The sequence below is a fragment of the Phoca vitulina genome, unplaced genomic scaffold, assembly GCF_004348235.1.
Source record: "Phoca vitulina isolate PV1807 unplaced genomic scaffold, GSC_HSeal_1.0 scaffold47, whole genome shotgun sequence".
Lineage (NCBI taxonomy): Eukaryota > Metazoa > Chordata > Mammalia > Carnivora > Phocidae > Phoca > Phoca vitulina.
The window spans coordinates 39733-64863 of record NW_022589750.1 but is presented as its reverse complement, the minus strand read 5'-3'; the positions used below and the strand labels follow the sequence as shown (position 1 = coordinate 64863).

The 25131-nt window shown below is 52.0% G+C and overlaps 1 protein-coding gene across 2 annotated transcripts in view; it reads left to right on the top strand.

Annotated features, from left to right (window-relative positions):
• Window positions 1–25131, top strand: part of ZZEF1 (zinc finger ZZ-type and EF-hand domain containing 1) — a 103375-nt gene that overhangs the window by 44758 nt on the left and 33486 nt on the right. Inside the window, exons 17-34 of one of the 2 annotated variants that reach the window (XM_032432021.1) lie at window positions 515–585; window positions 1714–1828; window positions 4281–4440; window positions 5295–5416; window positions 5518–5640; window positions 6414–6580; window positions 6661–6742; window positions 7504–7705; window positions 8611–8759; window positions 10292–10532; window positions 12857–12936; window positions 15049–15142; window positions 16217–16685; window positions 17276–17440; window positions 20499–20618; window positions 21278–21439; window positions 22814–22943; window positions 24641–24779. In XM_032432021.1, the coding sequence (XP_032287912.1) occupies window positions 515–585; window positions 1714–1828; window positions 4281–4440; window positions 5295–5416; window positions 5518–5640; window positions 6414–6580; window positions 6661–6742; window positions 7504–7705; window positions 8611–8759; window positions 10292–10532; window positions 12857–12936; window positions 15049–15142; window positions 16217–16685; window positions 17276–17440; window positions 20499–20618; window positions 21278–21439; window positions 22814–22943; window positions 24641–24779 (2791 nt within the window). The remainder of the gene's footprint in view (window positions 1–514; window positions 586–1713; window positions 1829–4280; window positions 4441–5294; window positions 5417–5517; window positions 5641–6413; window positions 6581–6660; window positions 6743–7503; window positions 7706–8610; window positions 8760–10291; window positions 10533–12856; window positions 12937–15048; window positions 15143–16216; window positions 16686–17275; window positions 17441–20498; window positions 20619–21277; window positions 21440–22813; window positions 22944–24640; window positions 24780–25131) is intronic. The other variant, XM_032432022.1, reaches the window with a different exon arrangement.

The following is a 25131-nucleotide window of genomic DNA, read 5'->3' as shown; positions in this document are numbered from 1 at the left end:
ATTCCTCTTCTGCGCCTTGCCTAACAGCCAGTGTTTGGTACGTTTCTTGAATTAGGAAAGTGCCCCTAAAGTAGCCCAGGGCCTCGTCAGGAGATATGATCCCTGTAACTGTCACTACAGGTTGCTCTGGCTTATGTTGGGAAAGCTTAGGTCCTGTTTAAAAACCAAGAGAAAACTCACAAGAAAGGCACTGTTCCTGCCCTTTCCTCTTGTGATGTTGTGCCCAGTGATGAAAAGTACACATCCTCCTAAACATTCGCATCAAGATTTCCTGCAGGAAAGCTTGGAAATGGGAACTTTAGCAGTGAACCCAAGTAAACCTGCCGTCTTTTGTTTAGACGGGTGATCCTGCCCCCGCCGAGCACCAAGCCAGTCTCAGTTGGGTGCCGTGAAGCGTGGGCCAACCCCAGCTTTCCTCACGCTTGGGAACAGTGGGCAGTGGCATGTCATGCTGCCCCGGGCTCCGGAATGTCGTGGAACAGGTGTTCTGATTGTGCACTCCGTTGTTTTCTAGAAGAATGTCACCGAGCAGGAGCACAAGCAGTCCCTGCAGCTCACTTTCCGTTCACTGTGCACGTATTTTAGGTAAGTTTATGGTGCTTTTCGGCCCTCTAATATTTCACATCTTTGCAAAGTTTTCTTTAGCTATCCGTCCCCTCTGCTCAGCCAGCTTTCTAGAGGGAGATGCCGCTAGTCACAGGAATGACTACAGCAGTGGTGGAGTACTGATCTTGCCAGGAGTTTAATCTAAGGCCCAGTCCTCATGAGACCGTTTCGAATAGGACCCACTGAGGAGCTCTTGGAGCACTTCAGCTTCTAAGTGATACTTGAAGACACAAACTGAAGCCAGAGGAGCTTGGTGTCCTGTACTCAAGTCTGAAAACCCAGAAGCACAGAATGGTAGTTTAGCAAAGGAAGTGTGCTGGGAGGGGATGACTTGAGATTTGTACGTGCTTTGGCTAGCAAAGCAGCGCATGGGCCTGTAGGCTGCGTGACCAGAGGTACAGGCTCTCGAAGAAGGGAGGGAACAAACAGCCCGAGCTCCTGTCTGCACGTCAGGCTGTACCTAGTGCGGGAGCAGACTTGGAGGTCTCTAAAATGGGTCTGGACTCGAGGATCAGGGGCGATGAAAGAGCCTCAGAGCTCATGTGGGGAGCGTTTGAAGACCCGGGATGTTCAGCCTGGGTTGTCAAATTAGCCAGCGTGAGATTAGGTGTATTTCTTCTTGGTGGTCAAGGTGATGTAGTCATCAGATTGACTTCTCAGAGTCTCTTCTAAGGACTTGAGGGTTTATAGGCCTGAGCTTACTAAGGACATGGGGGACAGACAGTGGCCCAGACTCAGCTGGGACCTGGACTTTTTCCTGACCCAGGCTCCTCCACAACCCATAGAACTGGCACTGAAATCTTGCTGGGTTCTTTTTTGGAAACTTTTTTTTTTTTTTTTTTTAAAGATTTTATTTATTTATTTGAGAGAGAGAATGAGAGAGAGCACATGAGAGGGGGGAGGGTCAGAGGGAGAAGCAGACTCCCTGCCGAGCAGGGAGCCCGATGCGGGACTCGATCCAGGGACTCCAGGATCATGACCTGAGCCGAAGGCAGTCGCTTAATCAACTGAGCCACCCAGGCACCCTTTTTTTGGAAACTTTTAAGACAAAAGCATGAGCATGCCCTGCCTGAAACAAGGAGTCGTGACAGATTTGTGTCCTTTCAGTGATAAGGATCCGGGTGGCCTTCTGCTCTTGCCTGAGAAAGGTGACCTGGCCGACATGAACAGCAGCGAAGTGCTGGCGGTCATGAGCACCCTCCTGTCCGTCGCTGCTCGAGAGGTAACTGGCGGCCGCTGCGCTCCCTTCACCCCGTGAGCCAGCGATCGCGGGCGCCGCCCCCGTTAGCCTCGCTCCCTTCACCTCCTGATCCAGTGATCATCGCGGGCACCGCCCCCGTTAGCCACAGTGTGATGTAGCTTTGTCCCTGTGGCCCTTCCAGGTGGGCAGCAACTCTCAACGGCCTGCCGTGGCTCCTGATCGCCCGCTCCTGGGGCCAGTCCCCTGCTAGTCAGCGAGCCATAAACGTGTGGACATGTTCATTCCTCTGGGAAGGAGGAAGGGGTCTTTGCCACGTCCCCTGGGGTGCGGGTTGGCAAGCCCAGCACTTAGGCCTGTGTCTGTGCTGTGAGTTCTGTGGAAAACTGCTTTAGCTTTTTTAAAATTTAAGATTACTTAGTAAACCCACAGGCTAATCGAGTCTGAAAAGATAGTGTCTTTTGTCTGTGCTAATATTTTCAAATTTTTACTTTATTTTTTTAACATGAAGGATTCTGTTTCTCAAGATGTAGTCCATGTGTCAGGTGGATCAGAATCACCTGGTGTATTTGGACAGAAATTTGGGTTTCTGGGTCCCACCCCAGGCTCCTGGTTTAGAGCCTCTCCGACAGGATTTTGAGTCTGTGTTACACCGCACACCCCTGGGACTCTGACGTGACAGAACCCCGTGACTAGGGCACCAAGGACTGCTCTCTGGACAGAACATGGACCGGGTTGGGGGGGGGTGACAGTGGGCCAGGCCAGACCACACGCTTGAGGCGTGGAGTGATGGTGACTTGACGATAACTTCTTCTGTGTCTGAACTTGAGTGTCTGAGTCTTTTCCTTTTTTTTTCCTGTCAGTGCTTTACTGTTTTCAGGTTGCTGCTAGAGCCACGATTTCATGCATTCCTGGCTGCATTGCTCTTAGGGAGACAGCTTCGAGAGTGCCAGGTTCTCATTTGCCAGGGTCACCCCGTGGGCTGGCCACTGTGCAGACCTAGTATGACTTTCAGTCCAGGGTCGTCTCTGTCCCACTGGGAAGCCTGTGTCCTCTATCGCTGCTGTCACATTCATGTTCTCTCTGGCTACCTTCTGCTTTCTGTCTCCTTCCCAGACTGTCTGGCCCATCTCTGTCTTCCTGGAAACTCCTGCTCTAGTCTACTGCTCATCAGTATTTGCTCTGAGCCCTGTTAGCCATGCCTCACTCCCATCTGTCTTTATTTCTGCCACCGTCCGTGCTCACGCATGTGCAAAAGGCCAGGGACAAGATGGGGAGAGGCAGTATTTGAAGAGGAGAATGGCTGTGGGCACGCTGACTTTATGGCTCTGGTAGGACTTGATGTGGCAGGAGCTCCAGGATACTCAGGAGCTGAGTCGGTGCTGGAAATTTTGCAGCCAGTGAGGAACAGCTGAGAGTTGAAGCCGCGACTGCGGTGCCCCCTCCTCACCCGTGGGCATCTGGGGAACGTCTCACTAGAAAGACAGGAGTGGCAGCAAGGAATCCCTGGAGGCGGAAGCCCAGGGAGGAGAGAGTTTCAAGACGTTCAGTGCTCAGGAGAGCCACTGACGTTACGGTTAAGTGGTGAGGCTTTGTTCTCAGGTGGTAGCCGGTGCCTTCGGGGACCGGTGTCGGTGAGTGGTGAGGCAGGAGAGGTGGGACGGCGGCACAGAGCGGCTGCAGGCAGCTTTGTCCAGCGGAGCGCACGTTCCAGAGAGTGCAGGGACAGAGCAGTCCGCGTGCTCTTGAAGTCCCCTGCCCACCACACCACGTGCCTTCCTCCCCGGAGGCAGCTGCCCTTGTGAGGTGTACGTCGGTCTTTTCTCTCTGGCTTTTCCTGCGCAGCAGGCTTGTTTGGCCTGGTCACGTGGTGCACAGTCTTCCAGTCCGTGGCGTTTTCAAGGTTCGTGCATGCGGACATGCATGCCGCAGTCGGTTTGCTGTCGTTGGTGCGCGGTATTCCCCTGTGAACCTGCCACCGTGTATCCGTTTTACTTTGGAGGGGCAATTGGGTTGTTTCCAGGTGGGGGCAATTACATGGAAATCATGGTAGGAACGTATCTTGTGGTTCTTTTGTGCAAGAATTTACCCCTAGAGGTCAGGTGAGAACAAAGCTGATGGCTGGGGAGCCACAGAAGGGCAGAAAATGACTTTTCAGGTGGGAATAGGTGTGGTTGAAGGCTCAGGGGAAGGGGCCAGAGAGGAAGGAGGTTTGCAGGTGTAAGAGAGAGGGGGTTGCTGGTGCAATAAGACCCCTAAGGGGCAGAAGGGGAGGATGCTTGCAGTAAAAACCATCTGGGAAGCCTCTGGAAAGCTGGAGGGTGAGAGAGGAGCTTTCACCTGCCGTTTCCCTTGGTCATGTTTGAAACACGGAAAGCTCTTTCTTAGCCAGTGACATTTGCTGTCCGAGAATGCCCATGCCTGTGTTCTGTGTTCTGCCCTTGCCGTGAACATTTTCTCCGTCTGCCTCTTTTAGTGTGGACTGCTGGTGCTCACGGGGGCCCACAGGGAGACTGGCTCTGTGCTGTTCTCCCTGTTCTGGGCCGTCCAGGGCAGCCTGCTCTCCTGGTGCTACCTGCAGCTGAAGAGCACGGACTCCGCAGTCAGAGGTGCTGCCGCCGACCTGATTGACCAGTGTGAGTTTCAGCCCCCGACGTCCCAAACCCACCAGAACAGAGAGCTGTTTGGGTTTTGACGTTCTTCTTTAGTGCCTCGTGTGTGGAGTTCCACAGAGGGTTTTCTCTTCTAAGTTACAAGTTAGGTCTGTCTCTGGGTTGTTTTTTTCTTCTTAAAATAGGGTTCTATAGCATGTCTTTTTGCTCTGAGTGTTCTGAATGTGGTGGTATGCCTCGGAGTTTTCACCGTGGAGTCCTACGTCGTGCAGCACTCTGAGGTGACGCCACACTCTTCAGCAGAGCCGGTCATCCGGGCTTTAACTGAGTTACCCAAATAAGAAAGTCTTGACCTTTTAAAGTCTAAGGCATATGTGACCACTGCTGCGGTCTTTGCAGACCCCAAAAATCCTCCTGTTCGTGTCCCATAAACCCGCAGAAAATGACGTGACCTTCCACAGGTTCTGAGAAATGCGCACATGGAAGATTGAGTCCCAGCAGTGTGACAGGACTGCTGACGGGGTCGAGTGCTGGCGCCTGCGGCTTGGACCGCGGCGTGGCCCACTGAAGACGGGCCCGGTTGTGAGCAGAGGGAGACTTCAGCCTGGCCCCTGGGCTGCTCAGCCGATCGATGATTCCACCTCATCCCAAAGTAGCGAAGACAGAAAAAAATCACTCCCTTTAAAAGCGATCCTTCCCTGAGATTTGCACTGCTTTTCCTCCCTGAGGAAAACATACACAAGACCCCTAGTGGTCTTTCTGATGTGGGATTCTTGCCACCATACCTGTGACCCTCTCCAGCTTTGTCCTTCATGACGACCAAGCAAGTGACGTGTCTACCGCACATAATACTAATTACCGTCTTTATGTTTTGGTAGATGTGGGACAGTTTCTGGCAAGCATGAGAACGATTTTGGAATCCCTCTTGTCACAGTATAGTGGAAAAACCATTGTAGAAAAATTATGTAATTCAGTGTTTTCGATGGCAGCTCGTCAACTGGTAAGACACAGTGATGGCCTTTGTAGAGGGGGAGGGTGGTGACCTGCAGCCCCAGGCAGAGTCTGAGGTGGATGCTAAGTGCTTCGTTAATCTTCCTTCAGGTCATCTTTCTGCTGGACTTCTGCACTTTAGACATTTCTCACTGCACGCTCCTGAGAGAGTTCAGTACGCTAACAGAACTGTTGAGGCAGCTCTGTGCTGACGCGGAAGGAGCGCCGAATAAGGTAACCGGAGTGGACATCGGAGCCCGTGCCGCATCCCCTCTTGAGAGCGATGTGACAGTGCTGAGTGACCCCTACCATCGAGGTTGCCCCCGAAGACCACCCCCCATGTTTTAGCAGTGGTTTGCCACCGAGGATGAATGGCAGCCCACCTTGACCTGGTGTGGTCAGCATTGGAAAGGAAGTCGTATGTAGGTCAGTCTCCTTTCACAGCACGTGAAGTTGTATAAAACCACGTAAGCGAAGAACGAGATTGAAGTCTAGAAGGGAGACTACATGTTGAAAGGCAGATTAGAAGGTTTCGTATTTAACAGAATTTTCTCCCTATTTAACCTCATAGGACACAACGATTTTCACTACCTTCTTTGAGTCTCAAAACAACTCTGTGGGAACAGAAAGGGCATATATTATAAAGCCTATTTTAAAGGTGAAAAAGCAAAGACTAAAAATGGAGAGAGAAGGGAGGATGGGCTTAGATTTGCCAAGGTCCCAAATTCAGTGTTTTTCCCACTGGAAATTCATGCGAGTAGTGAATCGCAAGAAATAGCTCTGTTAGGCCAGGAAACAGAAGCTAGTGTCACGTGTCCTCTGCTGAGGGCTAGATGCACGCTGACCTGTGTATGCAGGTGGAACACCGGGATTACTTTAGCTTGTGTGATCATCTGCGTCTGGTGTCCTGGCCGTCCGTCTGGGGCGCTAACACAGGTGCCCAGTTCACTGTGTGGCAGGACACAGAGTGACCGAAGCTTGCTTTCTTGACTCGTTTGTTTGTGCAGCTCGATGCAGAGACTTGGCAGCAGGAATGTCCCGTGGTCTTACATACCTGGACAAAAGAGTCTGCCCACAACTATGAAAACAATTGCCACGAGGTGTCTGTCTTCGTGAGCCCGGGGGCAACCTACTTTGAGGTGGAATTTGACGAGCGGTGTGAGACTGAGAAAAGGTAAGACTCCCGTGGTCTTTTCCTAAGCAATAGTGGGTTAAAATGAGAGCAGGAGAGTAACGGAGATTATGCCTTCCCAGGTATGATTATCTGGAATTTACCGACGCTAGAGGTGGAAAAACACGCTATGACACCAAAGTTGGCACCGAGAAGTGGCCCAAGGTGAGTGGTGCTCCCAGAAGTGACATGCGCGCTTCTGCACCGACTCCCTCCTTTGTCAGCCCTTGGAGGTCTGGAAGGGAAGCATTTCCCTCGCACTTCTGTAAAAGGAAGGGCTCATGTCAGAGTTGGCAATGACAGCCGGCCACCTGTTTTGTAGATAAAGTTACTTCAGCACCTAGCCTGCCCGTCGGTTGATGGGTCGTTTCTAGCTGCTGGTGCGCTGCAGAGGCCGACTTGAGTGGTCGCAACAGAGCCCGGACAGCCCAGGAGGTCTAATGACTTACTGTCTGGTTCTTCACAGCACAGTTTGCCCACCCCTGGTTTCTGTCACGTTGTCTGGTGCGAGTGGGGCGTTGGGTCCAGGAAGGCGCAGAGCATGTGGTGAAAGCCGGGAGTGCCCGCTGGAGGCTTGCGTGGTCTCGGGGGCATGGGGGGGGGGGGACGGGGGGTGAAGTGCTGCTTCCCGCCATTGGCGTGCTCTCTGGTGGTCTCGGGGGAGCACGAGCACCATTTCTGGATGAGCAGGGAGTGGGCAGATGGGCGTCCGAGGTTTAGAAAACTGCCAATGTTGCTTCTTCACACGGCGCAGTCGTGGATTTTGCATTTCAGCCGCTCCCTTGTCTGTTTCTCCTTCAGTCACCTGGGTGGGTGTGGTGAGGTGGGATGGTGAGGATGCAGACCGATGTTAGATTTAGAATTCCTGAGTCGTGACGAACATGCTTGCTCCTGAAGGACCTCACGGCTTCTGTGCTTGTCTCTAGAAAGTGACCTTTAAGGCCGGCCCTCGGCTGCAGTTCCTCTTTCACTCTGACAGCAGTAACAACGAGTGGGGCTACAGGTTCAGCGTCACCGCCTACGGCCTGCCCGACGTGGCCGTGTCCTGGGCGCTGGACTTACAGCTTCTCGTTTCCCGGCTGATGGGACGCCTCGCTGCCCAGTGCATGGCGCTCAAGTCTGCGCACCGTGAGTCTCACACACGTCGGCTCCACACAAGGGCAGGGCGGAGGTATGGACGGGGTGCCCTCGCAGGCCTGCAGACCACACCAGACCGCAGCGTAGACCGCTCGGTGCCGTGGCCGTAAAGTGTCTCAACGTGGACTCTGGAACACATCCCAGGGGGTGTTGAGGATGCCCTGTCTGGAGGATGGCCTTGGTCATCTTCATTTTGTTAGTGAAATTTGGAAGGCAGAAATGGAATAAATTAACAGTATCCTTTAACCACGTGAATATTTATGTTAAATACAGGAAAGTGGATTTTGTCTTAAAGTGATTTCTTCAACTTAGTTATTAAATGCACCCAAGAAACAAGAATTATAGAATAAAACTTCCTACTGTGTTTTATTTCTATTTCATTTCTTGAGTTTTTCTGAACGTAAAAGGAAAATATCATGGAAGTTGCATAATGGAGAAAGACCGAGGAGAAAAGCCATTCCTAGTGCTAACACCCAGAATGAACTCTTACTAATATTTTAATGTATTCCCATCTAGTCTTTTTTTATGTCCATTCATAAACACATGTGGGTGGGTATTTAATTCGTCTTGTTTTTTTTTTTTTTACAAACTTAAGTTTACAAATTGCGAACATTTCCCCCACTGAACACTTGTGCCCGGTCTCCGGTTGTTCCCTGGCGGTGGTCCTCACCTCGCTTCATCTCCTGCACTGACAGGAATTGCAGAAGTGCCCGTGACCGAGGCTGTCCCACGGAAGGGCAGCGCCGTAGGGCACCCTTGTGGCGGGGCTGCATCCAGGCTGTGTGCTAGTGTGCTGGGAAATGGGGGTGGGTCCCCTGCACGTCCTCAGATTGCCCACAGACTCTCAGTGTCGCGGGGAAGACACAGGGCTCTCACAAGCCGTCTTCTCTTTCCAGAGTTTGGAAGTGACACGGCAGTGCCTCCCGCCAAAATGGCGTCGGTCCTGAACTCGCCGCTGTGGAAACCTGTCTTCAGGCATCAGCTGAGTCCAGAGTTGGGATTAGCAGCGAGCTGGCCCACTCCCCCACACCAGGATAGTAAGGAGGTATTTACGCTTGCAGCGTCTTTCTACCTGGCATGGAGTCCGTTTGCTGATGGCTGCTGCTTCCATTATGAGCCCTTGTGTTGGCGTCCTCACCCCCACTCAGCTCCTAGCGCCCTGAAGGCAGGTGCCATCCCTTGTTCATGTGGTGTCCACACCGAGCGCCCCAGGGGCCGGCGAGACATGTTGTTGGTGCTCAGGAAATCTGGCCAAGTTGCTGAATAAGCCAATTGAGTGTGTTTCTAGCAGCCGCTGAGTCAGCTGTCAGAGTAAACGATTTGTACGCACTTTGTGTTCTCCGTGGAACAGCGGCGTGTTCCCTCGGCTTACGGTGGCTCATGAGCTGGACAAGTTGTTTGCTGTCTCTGCTCTACCGCTCTTCCTCCCTCCCTCGCCCACGTCACTCCGTGGGTAGCTGAGAATCCTGGGGCTCTTCCTCAGCCTCCCCCCTTGACCTCTGTTAAATTTGGGTCCTTCAGAGCCTCTGTTCCTTTGGCTCCGTGACAGCCCACTGTCTTCTTTTGACCTCCGCTGTGGCCCTGCCTCCTCGGGGGGCCTCTCCTGTTCTTCCTTCCCTAGAGAGGAGGCTTAACTCGGCTTTCTCCCCTTCCCCGCAGCCCACCAAGACACTGTCCTGTCTTCTCTCTTCTGCTGTCACGTCTGTGCAGAACCTCCCGAAACATCAGCCCCGTAGCCCTGGTGCTTCTCCGGGCTCCACTGCCGTGTCCCTGTCCTCTCGTTGGGTAGTTCCATGTCAGTGTCCCGACTCCTCTTCACTCAGAGGTGGTCATGTCCCTCCTCTGGCTGCTCCCTGCTGTCACTGCCGTTCTTGTTTTCCTCGGCGCTGAGCCACGGCGCCCCGGCTTGTTCTCACGTCTCCCGCCCAGTCCGCCACCAGCCCTGTGGATTCTCCTGGGGGTGTTCAGCTCCTCCCAGCTCCTCCGTCTACATCTTTCTCCAGGCCCTCATCCTGCGCTTGTACTGGGACATTGGGACCTACCAGGGTTTTTTAACTGCTGAATTATCTCGTTATATTCTGTGGCCAAGCACCATTAATGGCTCCTGTTGCCCCCAGGGTGGAGCCTAAGCCCCTCAGTGTGACAGTTGAGGCTCTGTCCAGTCTCCTTTCACCTTACCCCTCCGCTCCCCAGCTGGGACTCCACTTCTGCTAATGGTTTTATTCCTCAGGGGCCAGAGCTGCTCAGTTGTCAGGGTCCAGCCTGAAGCCCACACCCCCCAGGAGGCTTCTCCTCATCACCTAGCCTGCCAGGAGCTCTCCTGGGGGCTCTCAGTACGGGCTCGCCTTCCTGGCATTTGGCACTCGCTCACCTTGCCCTCTGCGGTGGCGCTCGTGTTCACACGTGTGGTGTTTTATTTATGTTTTCCTTGTTTTTAAAGCTGTGTCTCTGTCTGGTTTCTGCAGTAGATTGAAGCTTCCTGTTCTGTCCTTACGCTGTGTTCTAGTCAGTGTTGGGTGAACTTGGTTGTCTGAATGACTTGGTTCAACGTGATGTGTTCTTGTTGTTTTGTTCCAGGTCAAGAACATCCCCGACGACCCCTGCCACCACTTTCTTCTTGAGTTTGCACAGTCAGACCCTGCCCAGAACTTCTGTGGGCCATTTTCAGAACTTTTCAAAGGATTCATACAGGCATGTAGAAAACAGGCCCCAAAGACAGATATAGTTGCTGGTTCTGCTATTGATCAAGCTGTGAACGCCACCTTTGCCGCTCTGGTGTGTCGCACTCCAGGCTTGTATGAGAAGCTACAGAAATATGGTAACTTATATTACAGGGATACTTCTGATCCGAAGGCCAGTGGGAACGTTTCTAACATTTTGAAATATATCTCTACGCCTGTAGACTTCATCTCGTTAAGTCCTACTCTGCCAGTCAGAAGATCCGTGACCAGTTATAGTTAGTGGATTGTCGTGTGTGCAAGGAGCCTTGAGTTTCCTGATCAGCAGGTCACTTCTTTCTCCAAAATCCTTGTGGAAAACTGCCAAGAAGTTTAAGGGAAGGAGACCCTAACTTGGGTTATAGTCTTGGGCGAGAACTAGAAGTTGCGCAGCTTCAGGTTACTCACACAAGCTTTCTGTGCCTTCGTCCCCTTATCTGTAAACTCGGGAGTTGGTAGCTCGAACATTCTAAGAAATGCTGGTTAAACCCTGAGTTGTTTTGGTAATTCAGTGTGCTGATAACCAAGGAGGGAAATGTAATCACTCTTATCTTTAGACTGAAAGCTTTTGTAGGCTTCCTGGTTGGTAGCCCGCTCCTCACCATTTCTGTTGCTCGCATCCCCCCGAGATGTCGTCTGCGTCCTGTGTGTAGCCGGCAGCCGGTGGGACCCACAGGAGGGAGGGCCTCTCTCTCCCCATAATCTCTCAAGGGAAGAACCTTTCAAGCCCTACGTAAAGAGGAGCTAGGGCTTTTCCCAAGCACTTTGGCAGGGTGTGTGTGGCTTTCATGGTGCAGATGAGCTGAGCAGGAACAGTGCTTTCCCCATTAGAGCAGGTCACAGATGGTTGCCGCTGTTAGTAAGTATTCCAGTGACAGTCACTCCTGCCCCGTACCGCCCGGTTGTTTAGCTCTCACAGCGCAGAGTTTATTTCCTGGTTTCTAAAACATCTCAGGGAATCCTTCGTCCCTCAATTCTTACTATTTCCTTGAAGAAGCTGCTCAAATAAATAAAACCTACATTGAGGCATGAGTGGTTTATGAAAACCAGTGTCCTATGGAAGACTGTGTCTCTGCTAGGAGGTGGGGTACCAGGTGACCTGCCAGGTTTAAAAAAAAAAAAAAAATTCCAGTTTATGTTTTCATAATCAAATTATAGTAAGAGAGCTGGACAGTCTTTTTTACCTGCGGGAACTATGAGCAGATGAAAGCCTTGTGAGTTTAAGCTGAGAAACAAAGTTTCTGGCTGGTGGCAGGCTCCCCAGCTCCTTTTCAGATCATGTTCAGATAGCACATCCCTAATTTCAGGAGAGAGATACAGTCTGATACGGGAACTAGAAACTTCCCTGAATACAGGTTGTTTCCAGAATAACCTACCGCTGGGCTTTGGAGATACAGCTGGTCTCCGTTCTTCAGAGGCTCTTTCTGGGTCCTACCAGGCCGAGCTCCTTGAGGGGTGGGCCTTGTCTAGCTCTAAAAATGTCTAAAAATGGCTCACCTTTTTGCATTAGAGGTACGTGGGAGGAGTTTTTCAACTAGCCTGTAAGCTGCCTGAGGGCAGAGCCAGCTCTGTTTTTCTCAGCATTGCGTTCCCAGTGCCTGCGGGGGCGCCCAGCGCCTCCCCCGTGTGTGGCCGTGGCCCTCGCGCTGTTCGTCGGTGCCGCGGAGGTTCTGTGGAGAGCTGCGTGCTGTTCTAGTCTGTGATCCTCCAGTTTTTACAAGCCAAGAAAGGAGATGTTTCCTTTAAACAAACAACTTCTTTGTTACTTTTCTAATTATAAAAATATTACCCATTCACGTGGAAACCTACAAAGTACAGGAAAGCTTAAGATAACGGTCAGTTGTCATCTCACCACTTCAAGAACACATCTGTTAGTGTTTTTCTGTGTATATACCTGGGCTTTTTATCTAGGCATATTTACATGGCGTATCTATCTGTGTATAGATCACATATATCCATCACGTTTCTAGTATGTATGGTCTTTTTAAATAGATAATTTTGTGTTTATACTGTTTCAAAACCAATCTTTTTTACTTAATTTATACCATGAACTTTTTTCATGTTAATAATTATTTTTTACCTACTTTTAATACTTTTCATTTTACTTTTAATAATTTTCATTTTACTTTTAATATTTTTGATATTTTACTTTCATATTTTTACTTTAAATATTTTACTCCATTTAATAGTATGTCCATTTCAGATGCTGTTCACTTGAAAAAAATGAGTTTGTAGTAACACAGAGAACCCATTACTGGTGTTTGTGGCTTAACTGATCCCCTCCCTCGTTCCACCTGCACGGTGTGAGCATCAGGGGAAAGACTTTTTCTCTGTGTTAGGAGTTTTAGAAGTTACTTTGTGCTTAAAGTTGCAGTACTGAATTGAGTTAACTGAGTATAATCTCCATCGTCTCTCCTTTCCCCAGTAAAAAGTGGGGGCAACACAGCCCTGAGCGAAGAGTTTGCACAGGTGTATTGCTTGGCAGATGGGATTCGAATATGGATGGTAAGATTTTCTTTGCATGCGATTCTTATGTATTTTGAGTTTTCGCACCATGGTTTCGTGCAGTTAAGGTAAGCAGCTCTCGAGTTTTTTGTTTTGTTTTGTTTTGTTTTTTACTGAAGTTCAGTGGCGTGAAAAGCTCTGAAATAACTTAGAACCCTTGAAATCCTAGTGTAGTGAGTGCTGAGGACGTTCGGAGTAAACAGGATGCATCCGTGAGCTCCCAGACACCCTTCAGTAACCCCAGGGCCACTCTGCGGGGCCTCTCCGACTGGGCGGACGCTGGCGGCTTTAGGTGGGGTAGGCCGCTCTCCAGGGAGAGGCTCCTGTGCTGCAGAACAGTGGCTCTGTGCGGTTGCTTGTGACAGCCGTGCAGTGGAGGGACGAAGCGCCCTCGAGTGGGAGGACGGGCAGAGAGACTGTGTGTTGTGTTACTGCGTAACACGACGTCACGGCGTGGGAGGTGTGCGTGGTGCTGTCCTGCCGCGAGTGCAGGAAGTCAGCTCCTGTGTCAGCTGACACGTGATGACGAGTAGAAACAAGTCCTAGAGGAACCCACGAGTACATCCTTTCTCATGTAAAGTTTACACACAACCCAAATCTGTGTCCTGTTAGATACGTACATTTGTAGTAAAATTCTTCAAAGTCCTGGAAATGATGACCATCAAGCTCAGGAGAACCGTTTTTATTTTTCTTAAGCATGGAGCTGAATCCCTATGTATTATTATTATGGTCCATATATTCACAATCATCTTAAGTACCGTGTAGTAATTGGGAGGAATCGTTAAGTCTTGGAGAGGACAGGCAATGAGATTGAGAGCAGGAGACCAACTGTGGTTCTTCAACGAGTGTGGTGGCTGCTCCTGGGCGTAGAATGGTCAGGTTCTGTGGCTGGTGTGAGTGGTGTGCAGTGGTGTGGTGTCCAGGACCCTTCCCACGTTCCCGGCTTGGGGACTTGCTGGGCCGTGGACGCATTAACCAGACGGGGGGGAAATGGCCTTGGAGCTGGGAGTGGGCGGGGTGGGGGGGTGTGAATTCATTCTGGGACATGCTGAGTATGAGGACACACAGGTGACCCGAGACGCCTAGCCGGAGGAGTCAGGGCACCTGTAAGAATCTAGCAGACGTGTCGGAACAGAGATCATTGGTGCACAGATTCTCAAGAGAAGCTAGAAGGTACTGTCATCAGGAGGGTGTGAGGAGGGTCACAGCAGTGTGTGGAGGGAAACCAAAGCTGTAGTAGTGGCAGAAGGAAAAGAGTGATAAAGTCACTGCCACAGACACTCGAAGTGAAAGGACTTGGCAGTTGACGAGGCACAGCGTAGATCGCGCTTCTGGTTTAGTGTGGGACACACTGCCGATAGCTGGACAAGACACCAGCCTCCTCTCCCAGACGTGGCCTTCTGCCTGGGCTGTCAGCACCATGGCTCCCGCTGTGACCATTGCCTACCCTGGTACTAGGAGCGCTGTTCTCTGCCTGGCAGGCCCAGCATCACGTGCAAGCATCCCCTCACACAGGGTAGAGTAGAGATGGAATTTTGGTCCAACTTCTGCAGCGAACTGGCTGCGTAACCCTAGCAAGACCCTTCGTTTCTCTAGACCTCCACTTCTTTGTCCGTGCTAGGTCGGCTTTGGATAAGGGCCCTTCCAGCTCCAAAGTTCTACGTTTTGTTTAAGGATTTTATTTCTTTATTTGAGAGAGAGAGAGCACACAAGTGCGGGGGAGGGGGAGGAGCAGAGGGAGAGGGAGAAGCAGACTCTGCACTGAGCACGGAGCCCGATGCAGGACTCGATCTCAGGACCCTGAGATCATGACCTGAGCTGAAATCAAGAGTTGGACGCTTAACCAACTGAGCCACCCGTGTGCCCCGATTTTTTAAGTAATGGGATCAGGGGTACAATCCCCTCCCAAACAAGGCATAGTTGGAAAGAAGGCAGTGTTGCGGACATACTGTTAGACAGCTTCAAAGCCTGGATTACTTGTAGGACAAACAAAAACAGCTGAAGTCTGTGTCCTCAAGAGTTGGACAGTAATTGTACAGTTCTCCGTGATGTCATGCTGTGTGCTGTGGCCCTGCCTGGACACTAATTGTGTGGCTCAAACTCTCCCCCCAGTTGGAGATGAAGCAGAAGTCCCTGATAAACCTGGGGAACGAGGCAGAAGAAAAGCATGGGTCAGAAGCGGCTGAGGTGAACCCCGAGAGCCTGGGTGAGTGTGCTGAGCCTTCTGTTTACACTTCCTAGGAAACTGGTGACCCGTCTTCGAGATGATTTTACTTGAGAGAGAGAAAGTGAGAGAGAGAGAGAGGGAGAGCGCACAAGCTGGGGGAGGGGCAGAGGGAGAGAGAGAAGCAGGCTTGCCGCGGAGCAGGGAGCCCGATGTGGGGCTCGATCCCAGGACTCTGGGATCATGACCTGAGCCGAAGGCAGACGCTTCGCTGACTGAGCCACCCAGGCGCCCCTTTTGTTGTTTTTAAAGTGTGCTGTCAGTGAATGTTCAGTGAGATTAAGGAATTAGTGATATCATGGTTATGTTAAAAACTTGCTATTTTAGAGAAATGTGAAGTTTTTAGATGAAATAGTGTGATCCCTGCGATCTGCATGGAAATAGTCCAGGGAGGGGGTGGCTGGTGAAACGAGACTGGCCTTGGGCAGGGTCAGGGTACATGATGGGGTCCTCATAGTCTTTTCTCTCTGGATGTTTGAAATATCCACAATAGGGGCACCTGGATGGTTCAGTCAGTTGAGCAGCTGACTCTTGATTTCGTCTCAGGTCGTGATCTCAGGGCCCTGGGATCGAGTCCTGTGTGGGGCTCTGCGCTTAGTGGGGAGTCCACTCGAGAGTCTCTTCCCCTCCCTCTGCTCCTGCCCTCACTGGAGTGCACTCTTTCTCTCCCTCCCTCCCTTTCTCACTCTCTCTCTCGAATAAATAAATAAATAAAATCTTAAAAAAAAAAAATGTCCACAAGAAAACTTCCTTTTAAGTGTACTGACAGTGCTGGGAAGATTTTGATTTGTATAATGACATAAGAGTTTATTTTCTTCAGAAGATGTGTATGTCACTTTATTTTTTTTTAATTTCTTTTTAAAGGTTATTTGAGAGAGAGAGTGAGAGAGAGCATGAGAACAGGGTGAGGGGCAGAGGGAGATGTATGTCACTTTATTAATGGAGGTATTTCTTGTCCAAAATTGTGGAGTTTAAAGAGATTATTTTCTCTTCAAAAGTAAGCAGTAAATTGAATTTTGACCTTTTTTCATTACCTTCCTTGCTTTCTGCATTTAGCAAAAGAGTGTATTCAGAAGAGCCTCCTATTACTAAGATTTTTGCCCGTGGGAGTGAGTTCAAAAGGAAGCTGTGACAGGTTGGTGGCTGCAGATGAAACGGATCACCTCCAGCCACGGGACAAGCGCCCGAGGACGAGCTCTGTGGTGGAGGAGCATTTCCAGGCCTCCATGTCTCCCGTGGAAGCAGGCGCCCTTGCTGCGGGCGTTGGGGGTCTTGGCTCGGATGTGCAGCCGAAGCTGCCACCCAGCAGCGGGCCCCCCGCCGCCGAGGTGTCCTCTGCCGCCGCCGAAGAGCCCTCGTCACCTTCTACCCCCGCCCGGCGGCCTCCCTTCACCCGAGGCCGACTCCGGCTGCTCTCCTTCCGGTCCGTGGAGGAGGCGAGGCCAGCGCCCACAGTGAAGGAGAAGTACCCCGTGCTGAAGGACGTCCTGGACTTCATCAAGGACCAGTCCCTCTCCCACGAGAGGTGAGCCGCCAGCGCCCTCCCCGTACTCCGCGTTCACGTACGAGTGAGCAGGGAGTACTTGAAGGAGAGGTCAGGATTGTGTTAGAACGGTGGAGACAAAATTGGGTGGTTACTTTTTTCTTTTAAGAAGTATTTTGTCACTGAAGACTTGTACATTACATGGTATGTAAGTTAGATCTCAGTAATGTACGCTAGGATTAAAAAAAGAAACATTGGTTTTGGTAGCTGTCATTTATAAATGTGTCTTATATTAATCCTGGGAGAAACTTAGGATTTGAGATTTTCTGACAAAATTATCTGTCAGTGGGTCTGCATCTCTGGAAGTATTACATGTTTTAATAATTTCCTGCCCTAAGAATTAAAGCTTTGTCTCCGTGGGGCAGTAAAAAGATCAGAGTTCCTTTCTAGTTCCTGAATTTGCGAGTTTGGGGTGTCCGGCTTCTGGGCTGTTTGTGAGCTGTGCTGTTGCCGCTGAGCACTGACGGACAGGAGCCAGCAGGGCCAGGTCCCCCTCCCGAGTGACGCTCCTGCTGATACCATGGCACCAGCTCGAGCGCTCTTGCTGCCCCTGACTTGACCTCTGTCTGCAGTGTCGTAAAGGTTCTTGCCTTGAGGAGAGCCCAGGCGCAGAGTGTCCTCGAAGTCCTGAGGATCGTTCAGTATTGCTCAGAGTCCCTCGGACAGCCTCACTGCTTCCATCCGCCGTACATACTCTTCCTGTTGGAGCTCCTCACCTGCCAGAAAGAGTTTACCAAGTAAGTACAAATCACACATCTGCAAGGAAAACAGGCCCGGGTAATTGTAAAGAAACCTTAGTTGTCTTTAATTAGTAACTACTATTTCCACGTAGGATGCAAATTTGTTTTTGGTCAGTTCTCTCATCCTAAGGAGAAATGGGTTCTTTCTAGTGAGTAAATGCCAGAAATCTTGTTTATTTCTCCTGATGAGTTTATCAGCTTTATTTTACCAGACAGTGAGGATTGTGTTCCCTGTGTACCCATATCCATCAGGTGGCTTCTGGAAGCTGTGAACTAAATTTAATTTTCATTTACAGTGAGGACATTAATGTGAGTACCTCACAACGTGGTTCTAATAGCCACTGAACAACTCCGTCCTGAGCGTTGACTATGTCAGGCACTGTGCTAGGCGATGGATGTGCAGCAGTGGATGAGGCACAAGAGTCTCGTTCTAATGGGGCTTGTATTGCTTTTTTTTTTTTTTTTGAAAGATTTTACTTATTTGAGAGAGAGGGTGCATGCACACAAGCAGGGGGGAGGGGCAGAGGGAGAGGGAGAAGCTGACTCCCCACCAAGTGGGGAACCCAACAAGGGGCTCAATCCCAGGACTCCAGGATCATGACCTGAGCCAAAGGCAGACGCTTCACCCCCTGAGCTACCCAGGTGTGCCTACTGGAGCTTGTATTCTATTGAGGAGAGACGGATGATAAAAGAAATCCATCCATTCCTCCATCTATGTAATGTGTCCATCACAGGCATGTGGTGACCTCCAACGGAGTGATGTAGTTTGCGTGTTCAGGGAGCGGGGCTGAGAAGTCAGCCTGTAAACCAGGAGATGAATGACCAGTGAGCTCAGAGGGAAGAGCACTGAATGCAGAAGGAACAGCGCAGAGGCCCTGGGGTGAGGGCTTGGCCCCAGGAACAGCACGAAAACCGGCGTGCCTGAGTGAGAGGGGATGGCAGGAGACCAGCTCAGGAAATGAGTCGGGGCTCAGATGATGCCGATCTTTGTAGGACAGGGTTTAAGGTGTTTGGATTTCATACTGAGTTGTAGGTGGGAGACCCCTGAGGAATCCCAAGCCCAGGAGGAACACACTGTTACATTTATGAAAGTCACTTCTGGCTACTCTGTGGGAAAGCGTGGATGGAAGCAAAGTAGTCGGGAGACGGTGCAGTCGGCCAGGCGGGCAGTGGCAGGCTCTGGACCCTGGAATGGTCCTGGAGATGGAGAGAAAGGAGGGCACTCAGGATCTGCTTTGGAGGTAGAGTCACCGGGACGCACCAATGGATTGGACGGAAGGAACCGTGAGGAAGGGGCTGCTGGATGTTGGCTACAGCAGTTGGTGGATTGTGACGGATTTTACTGAGGGGAAGAGAATGGAAGAAACAGATTGGGGCGAAAATCAAACATTGCTCTGGCATGTTAAGTTAGACCTGCTTTTTTCACATCCAAGTAATGGTATCCAGGGAGTAAAGGTAAGGGTCTGAGATTCTGGAAAGAAGCCAGGGCTAGGGATAGAGTTTGATGCTGTCAGCATGTGGATGATCTTTACAGCCATGAGACTAGATGATCAAGAAAGAGCGTAGAGATGGACAAGAATGGGCTCAAGACTGAGCCTGAGGGGCACCTCTTATTCAGAGCTCAGGCAGAGGAAGAGGGGTCAACTAAGGAGATCACGAAGGAGTAGCCATCAAGAGCGAAATCCAGGGGATGACGGGGTCCTAGAAGCCAAGAGGAGAATGTGTCCGTTGTGTCAAATGCTGATGTGGGAGGTGGCGCCACACTGGATTTGTCTGCAGTCCTGTGGGGGCCAGGGGGCTGAAGGCCCAGCTGGACTGGGTGGAGAGGAAAATGGGGTGGGGGGGCAAAGGGAGGGAGAGACCACAGACCATCATTTCAAGATCCTTGGCTTTAGAGTGGTACAGAGGAAAAGGCAGAATTGCAGGGGACACGGGCTCAGCTGAGGGTTTTTAAGATAAGGTGTTAGTGCATTTCATGTGCTGGTGGGAAAGCACCAGTCCTGACACACACGTGATGCAGGAAGAGAGGGCCCATCGCACGGCAGGTGCAGACGCACAGGGCTGGTTTGCACAGAGCCGGGGGACCTCTGTGGCGGCCTGAGCAGCATGGTGCGCATGGAGGGGCAGACCCGTTGGTCGCTTTGGTGGTGCAGAAATGGGGGAGTCTGTGTGATCTTTCTGTTTTTTAAAATTAAGATCGTGTAGTCCTAGCTAAAAGTGAAGGGCTAGGAGAAGTCGTGGCAGTTTAAGGAGAGGCACGGAGGGTTGAAACAGTAACGCAAGGTGAGAAAGCCAGTCTGACTGGCTGAGCGCTCTGACTGCTTCTTTGAGAATCGTGGTCATGAGTTGAAAGTGGCGCCCGTCAGCCTGATGCGCGCTGTTTCCTCCAGCAGCACTGTGCTGTTTGGATACCGGTGTAAGCTCTCGCAGGCCAGTCTGTGGAGGGAGAAAGCAGCAGGGAGTTGGCAGTTGCTCGGGTGAGGTGGCGGTGAGGGGCCGTGGGATCTCAGCCGGGCTGGCAGCGACCTGAGGCAGCGTCACAGGTTGGGGTTCCTTGGGGTGGAAGTCACTGTTGTTGGGGCCGGGGGCAGAGCAGGACGCTCTGAATCCAGTCAGGATTTCAGAAGTCCTGCCGTCACTGTGGTGACGAGGTCAGAAGGCTGGAGGTGACCATGGCGGAGGCGCCGGGGCATCGTTCCCGTGGATCTTGAAGTCTCCCAGGGGACAAGCGTCGAGGTGGAAGAGGCAGCGAGCTTGGTGCTGAGGTCATGGGGGGGGGGGGGGGGGGGTGGGCAGGGCCGAGGGGCCTGGCTGCGGTGAAGGTCCGGGGGCGGGTTAGACTAACCAAGAAGAAGTCCTCGCCTTCCCTCTCTCCTGGCCCGGCAGGTGGATCCTTGCTGCCGCGCCGCCACTCCCTGAAGTTCCGTGCTCACGCTGACTCCGGCCTCCGCGCCACTTGGCTCAGCTGCTGGGCTCTGTTTTGCGGAAGGAATCACGACCGTGAAGTCCGTGCTGTTCCGGCAATTAAGTCATCAGTGCTTTTCTCTGTGTCTAGTTATTTCGCGCACTTGGAGGGCTGTGGCGCACATCTGCACAAAGAGATTCGAGACACTTACTACCAGTTCGTTCTGTTCTTGGTCAAAGCAGTTAAAGGATTTAGCAGCATCAGTGACAGGTACTGTATCACTTTATCATCTCTAGAGAACACATTATTTCTATTTTTGCTGACTTTAGAAGAAATACATGTTCGGTGTTGAAAATGTGGAAAAACACAGAGTGAAAAAGAAAGTGATAATCCCTGACATTACCATCTAGCGCTAATTGCTCGCGTGAACTTGCTCAGATACTTTGTCCCAGCCTTTTTTCTGTGTGCTGTGTCGTTTTTCAAGGGGATGGTTCTTGGTTTATGTAAGAACGTACGACCTGTCCTTTTCAGTTTTTCGTGTGTTATGTGCAGTTTTAAGACTTGGGTGTGAAGCCATTCCCCAGTATCATCCCTCGTAGGTGGTTTAGACAGAAACCTTAAGTCGGATGATCTTCCTCTCCGTCCGCGCTGAAGGAATGACCTGTACTAATTTGGGAGCGGCTGCTTATCCGGTCGTGATTTTTACGCTCTGTCCTTAACCACAAAATGCCCTGAGGCGGGCATGGCGGACACCTCACGTCGTGCTTCCAGGACTCTTGCCCAGCTGCCCTTGGAGGGGGGCTTGTGTGGAGTGTGGGGAGTCTGCTCTCACCTGCAGGCACACCAGGTTCTGACTTGCATCCTGTGTCATCTGTGCCGTCCCGCTGGGGATGGCAGCCTCGGTAACTCGCACCTCATGGGCTCCTCAGGTCCTTGCTGCCTGCCTTGTCCTGTGTGCAGACAGCCCTGCTCCATCTTCTGGATATGGGCTGGGAACCCGCCGATCTCACCTTCTTTGTGGACATTCAGTTACCACATCTCCTCATGAAGATGTCGCAAGAAAATATAAGCATGCACGACAGTGTGATCAGGTAAGAACCCAGTCCCGCACCCTGCAGTGCCCGGAGCAGAGGAGTTCAGGGCCCGGTTGCTGGCATTAGACTCCCCGTAGTGCATCCTGGCTCTGCCACGGCCCAGTTGGGTGACCTTGGGACACTCATTTGTGCCCACTGTGCCTCCGTTTCCTCCTCCTTACGCCTGGAGCATAGTAATGGTACCTACCTCATAGGATCGTCATGAAGGGTAAATGAATTGTGTTTCTCAGGGTTGACAACAGTGTCGCGCGTGGAAGTGTGTGGAAGGTGGTGGTGGTGGGACTGTGAGGACGAGGATCCTCCGCACTTTTGGAGACCCTAGTCCAGCTTGTTGAATAGGAGAATCCTTTTCTTTTTTTTTCAGTGACGTGTATATGGGGTTTTAGCCATCGTAACCTCTTGCACATTATAAGGACTTAAGATATGAGAAAAAACAGTATGCGGGTTTTCTTTCCTTTCCACTTGTAATGAGTGTGTCTCCACCCTGCTCGAGTCCACTTACCCATCAGCTACTCGTGTGCATGGGGAAGAAAGAACAAAACGAGAGACGGAAGGCATGGGGCAGGACAGGGGAGTTAGTGGGTCAGTGTTGGTGCAGGTCTCACTTTCTCAGACATTCTGGGCGTTCTGGAGGAGGGGCTAGACCTACACCCGTCTCCTGTGCACACAGCCGGGTGGGTGTGTGAGCCCGTGCCCGCGCCAGGTAGTCCTGGGGGCCCCCCCCACCTGTGGTTCCTCAGCGCCCAGCCCGAGCTGAGTGCAAGGAGGCCTGGCGGCAGTCGTTGGGACACAGGAACCAACAAGTGTGTGTTGGTTGGTTGGTTGGTAAATAGTTTGCATTTGTGGTTGAGCATATCCTTTTATATTTAAAATTCTGGTTGCTAAAACAAACTGTAAACTGAAATTATGGAAATTCATGACTTTGCCTGTAAAAGGAGCCCATGAGATTATCTGTGTGAAACTATTTGCACTGAGGAGACTGAGGACCCGGGGTGAGTGCAGTGTCAGGGCCCGAGAGCCGCTGGTGGGAGAGCCAGTCCCCGGGGCCTGCTGCCTCCCTTCATGCTGGTACCGCCAGAGTCGCAGAGGAGGTTCACCACACGTGCTTGTCGGGGAGTTACACCTGCAGATACGACCTCTCAGGCTCTAACTCCTCAGCTATCGTCGTCTGCTCTGGAAAGGGCGTCTCCCTCCACGGTATGTTCTGTCAACAGTCTCGCAAATCCTGGGGCTTTGAAAACCACATGCACATCTTCCCCTCAGAAGTTTGAAAATGCTCCGTCCGTTAGGCCGGTAGGACGCAGAGTCTGCTACCCAGCTCTTCCTAGAGTATTGGGAGAGGTATCCTTTTCTCTCTTTGTGTCCTTTCAGCCAGTGGAGTGAAGAAGACGAGCTTGCTGATGCCAAGCAGAACTCAGAATGGATGGATGAGTGTCAGGATGGCATGTTTGAGGCCTGGTATGAGAAAATAGCCCAGGAAGATCCAGAGAAGCAGAGGAAAGTAAGACCTCTCAGCTGGAGTGATCTGAAGTGATTGGCTGGGAGTTTGGAGAGGAGAGTCTGCCTGGGAGAATGCCAGTGGGCTATCTTCCAGAGGGTTCCCAGGGGTTAGTCCACCTCCTGGGAAGGCAGCTGTCGCTGACTGCTCTCTAGCCTCTGGGGCGGGGGGTGGGGGGGTGGGGAGGGGGCCTGAACCCTGGCCTGGCCAGACCCTAGCGAGGCAGCTGTCGCTGACTCTGCTCTTTAGCCTGGACTGGCCACACTCAGAGCCCGCGGCTCCCTCCTATAGATCTGGACTCTCAGAGTGTGGGCTCGTGAGGCTGAAGTGCGACATGAGGTGCCAGGTTATTAATCTGCGGTGGGAGAACCGCCGAAGGCCCTGGGCTCCGGTGTCCTTGGGCAGCATGCTCTTCCTGTAGGCGAATAACGCGGAGCCACGTGTCCGTCACAGGCTGCCTGCTGAGCACACGGGAGCAGCCACGTGCACACACGGCCCGAGTTACGTGGTCAGACGCGCGGAGGCCCCGGGCTCAGATAGCCTGCCGAGTCCTTCTCCACGTGAGGCGTTGGTCCACCACCGCCATGTTGTGCCAGGCGTCTCCTGCCTGGTTCATGCATTTTGTTGGTTTTACGCCTACCGTGTGCCACGTACTTTGCTCGTGGAGCCCCGCTGTGGCGCTCGGACGGGGCAGTGCAGCCTGTGTTGTTAGTATCTTCCCGGGGGTGATGTGGCAGGTCTGCTTTGATCTGCTGCGGTGCGGCGGCTTAGAGATTTCTTTCCCATGGTTCCGGGCTGTAAAGAGAAACTGTGCCAAGGCCTGCGGCTCCTTTCCAGGAAAGCTTGCTCGGGGAGCGGCGCCCTTGCTGTCCCCCCAGAAGGTCTTCCTGTTAAGTGCCAGCAAAAACAGCACTTCGTAGGCAGTGTCCCTGTGTCTCTGAACACTTCCCTATCCGACCACGTATCCCAGCTAGAAATCTGGATGTTGTTCTCGACCTCTCCGTTCTGCGACTAACCCTAACCCTAACCCCTAACCCCTAACCCTAACCCGCGTCCGCTCTGTCCCCGAGGCGCCACACCTCTGCTTCCTTAGTGCCACCCAGGCCCGCCCACCTTTCACAGCTGTCTCGCCCGCAGTGCCATGCAGCCCTTAGCCCGTCGTGGGGCTACCTTGACAGCTGCTCTCGTGGCCGGTCTCCCTGACCGTGGTCTTGCCTCCTTCAGTCCATTCTCCATCAGTAGCCAGAGGAACGTTTTAGAATGCTCAGAGTGGTCACATTACTCCACCTTTCTCCCGCTCTGTATCACGTTCTGCACCCAGGCACTGAATTAACACCAGTCCTAGGAGCCACCGTCCTGCCCTCTCGGTGCTTCCAGTAGAACTTGCTGCTGATCTTGTTTGGTGTGCCCACCACCCTTACCCCCACCCGGCTGATACCTGTCTGCCCCCAGGTCTCAACACAGAGTTACCTCCATGACCTTCTTGACAGCCGCTGATAGCCTGGCTGGGTTTTCTTGGGCCCCGAGTTTGTCCGTCAGACCTGCTGTCACACTGTGCGGTCACTCGAGGGGTTCCCAAGTAGACGCCAGGCTCTTGCACCTTCTCACCCTGGCACCTGGCACCGCGCGGGTGAGGTGATTGCTGAGTCGTGGCCACGTCGGAAGGTCTGCTGGCTAATTGTGTGTGTTTCACCTTACAGATGCACATGTTTATTGCTCGCTACTGTGACCTGTTAAACGTGGACATCTCTTGTGATGGGTGTGACGAGATTGCGCCCTGGCACCGCTACCGGTGTCTGCAGTGCAGCGACATGGATCTCTGCAAGACTTGCTTCCTGGGTGCGTGCCGCCCCCAAGGGACCCTTGTTCCATTTCCTGTGACCTTGTCGTTGAAGTCCTGTGTGCGGGATGGAAGCACTGCCCCGTGGTGTTCTCTGACCCGTGGCAGATTCCGAACGACAGGTTCCAGGGCTGTTCTGACATGCTTCTGTCTCCCATCCTGCTGGTGTGGGTACTCGATAAACGCACGGGACCGCTGAGTGTACCCTCAGCTGAATGTCCAGAAGATGCTGTTCTCTCCGAATCCTTAGTGCCACTCAGGATGGTGTGCAGAGTTTACAAGGAGTCAGATACACACAAGCAGACATCCCAAATTCTTGACTATTCTTGATGTGTAGGTGCTGAGGTGCGG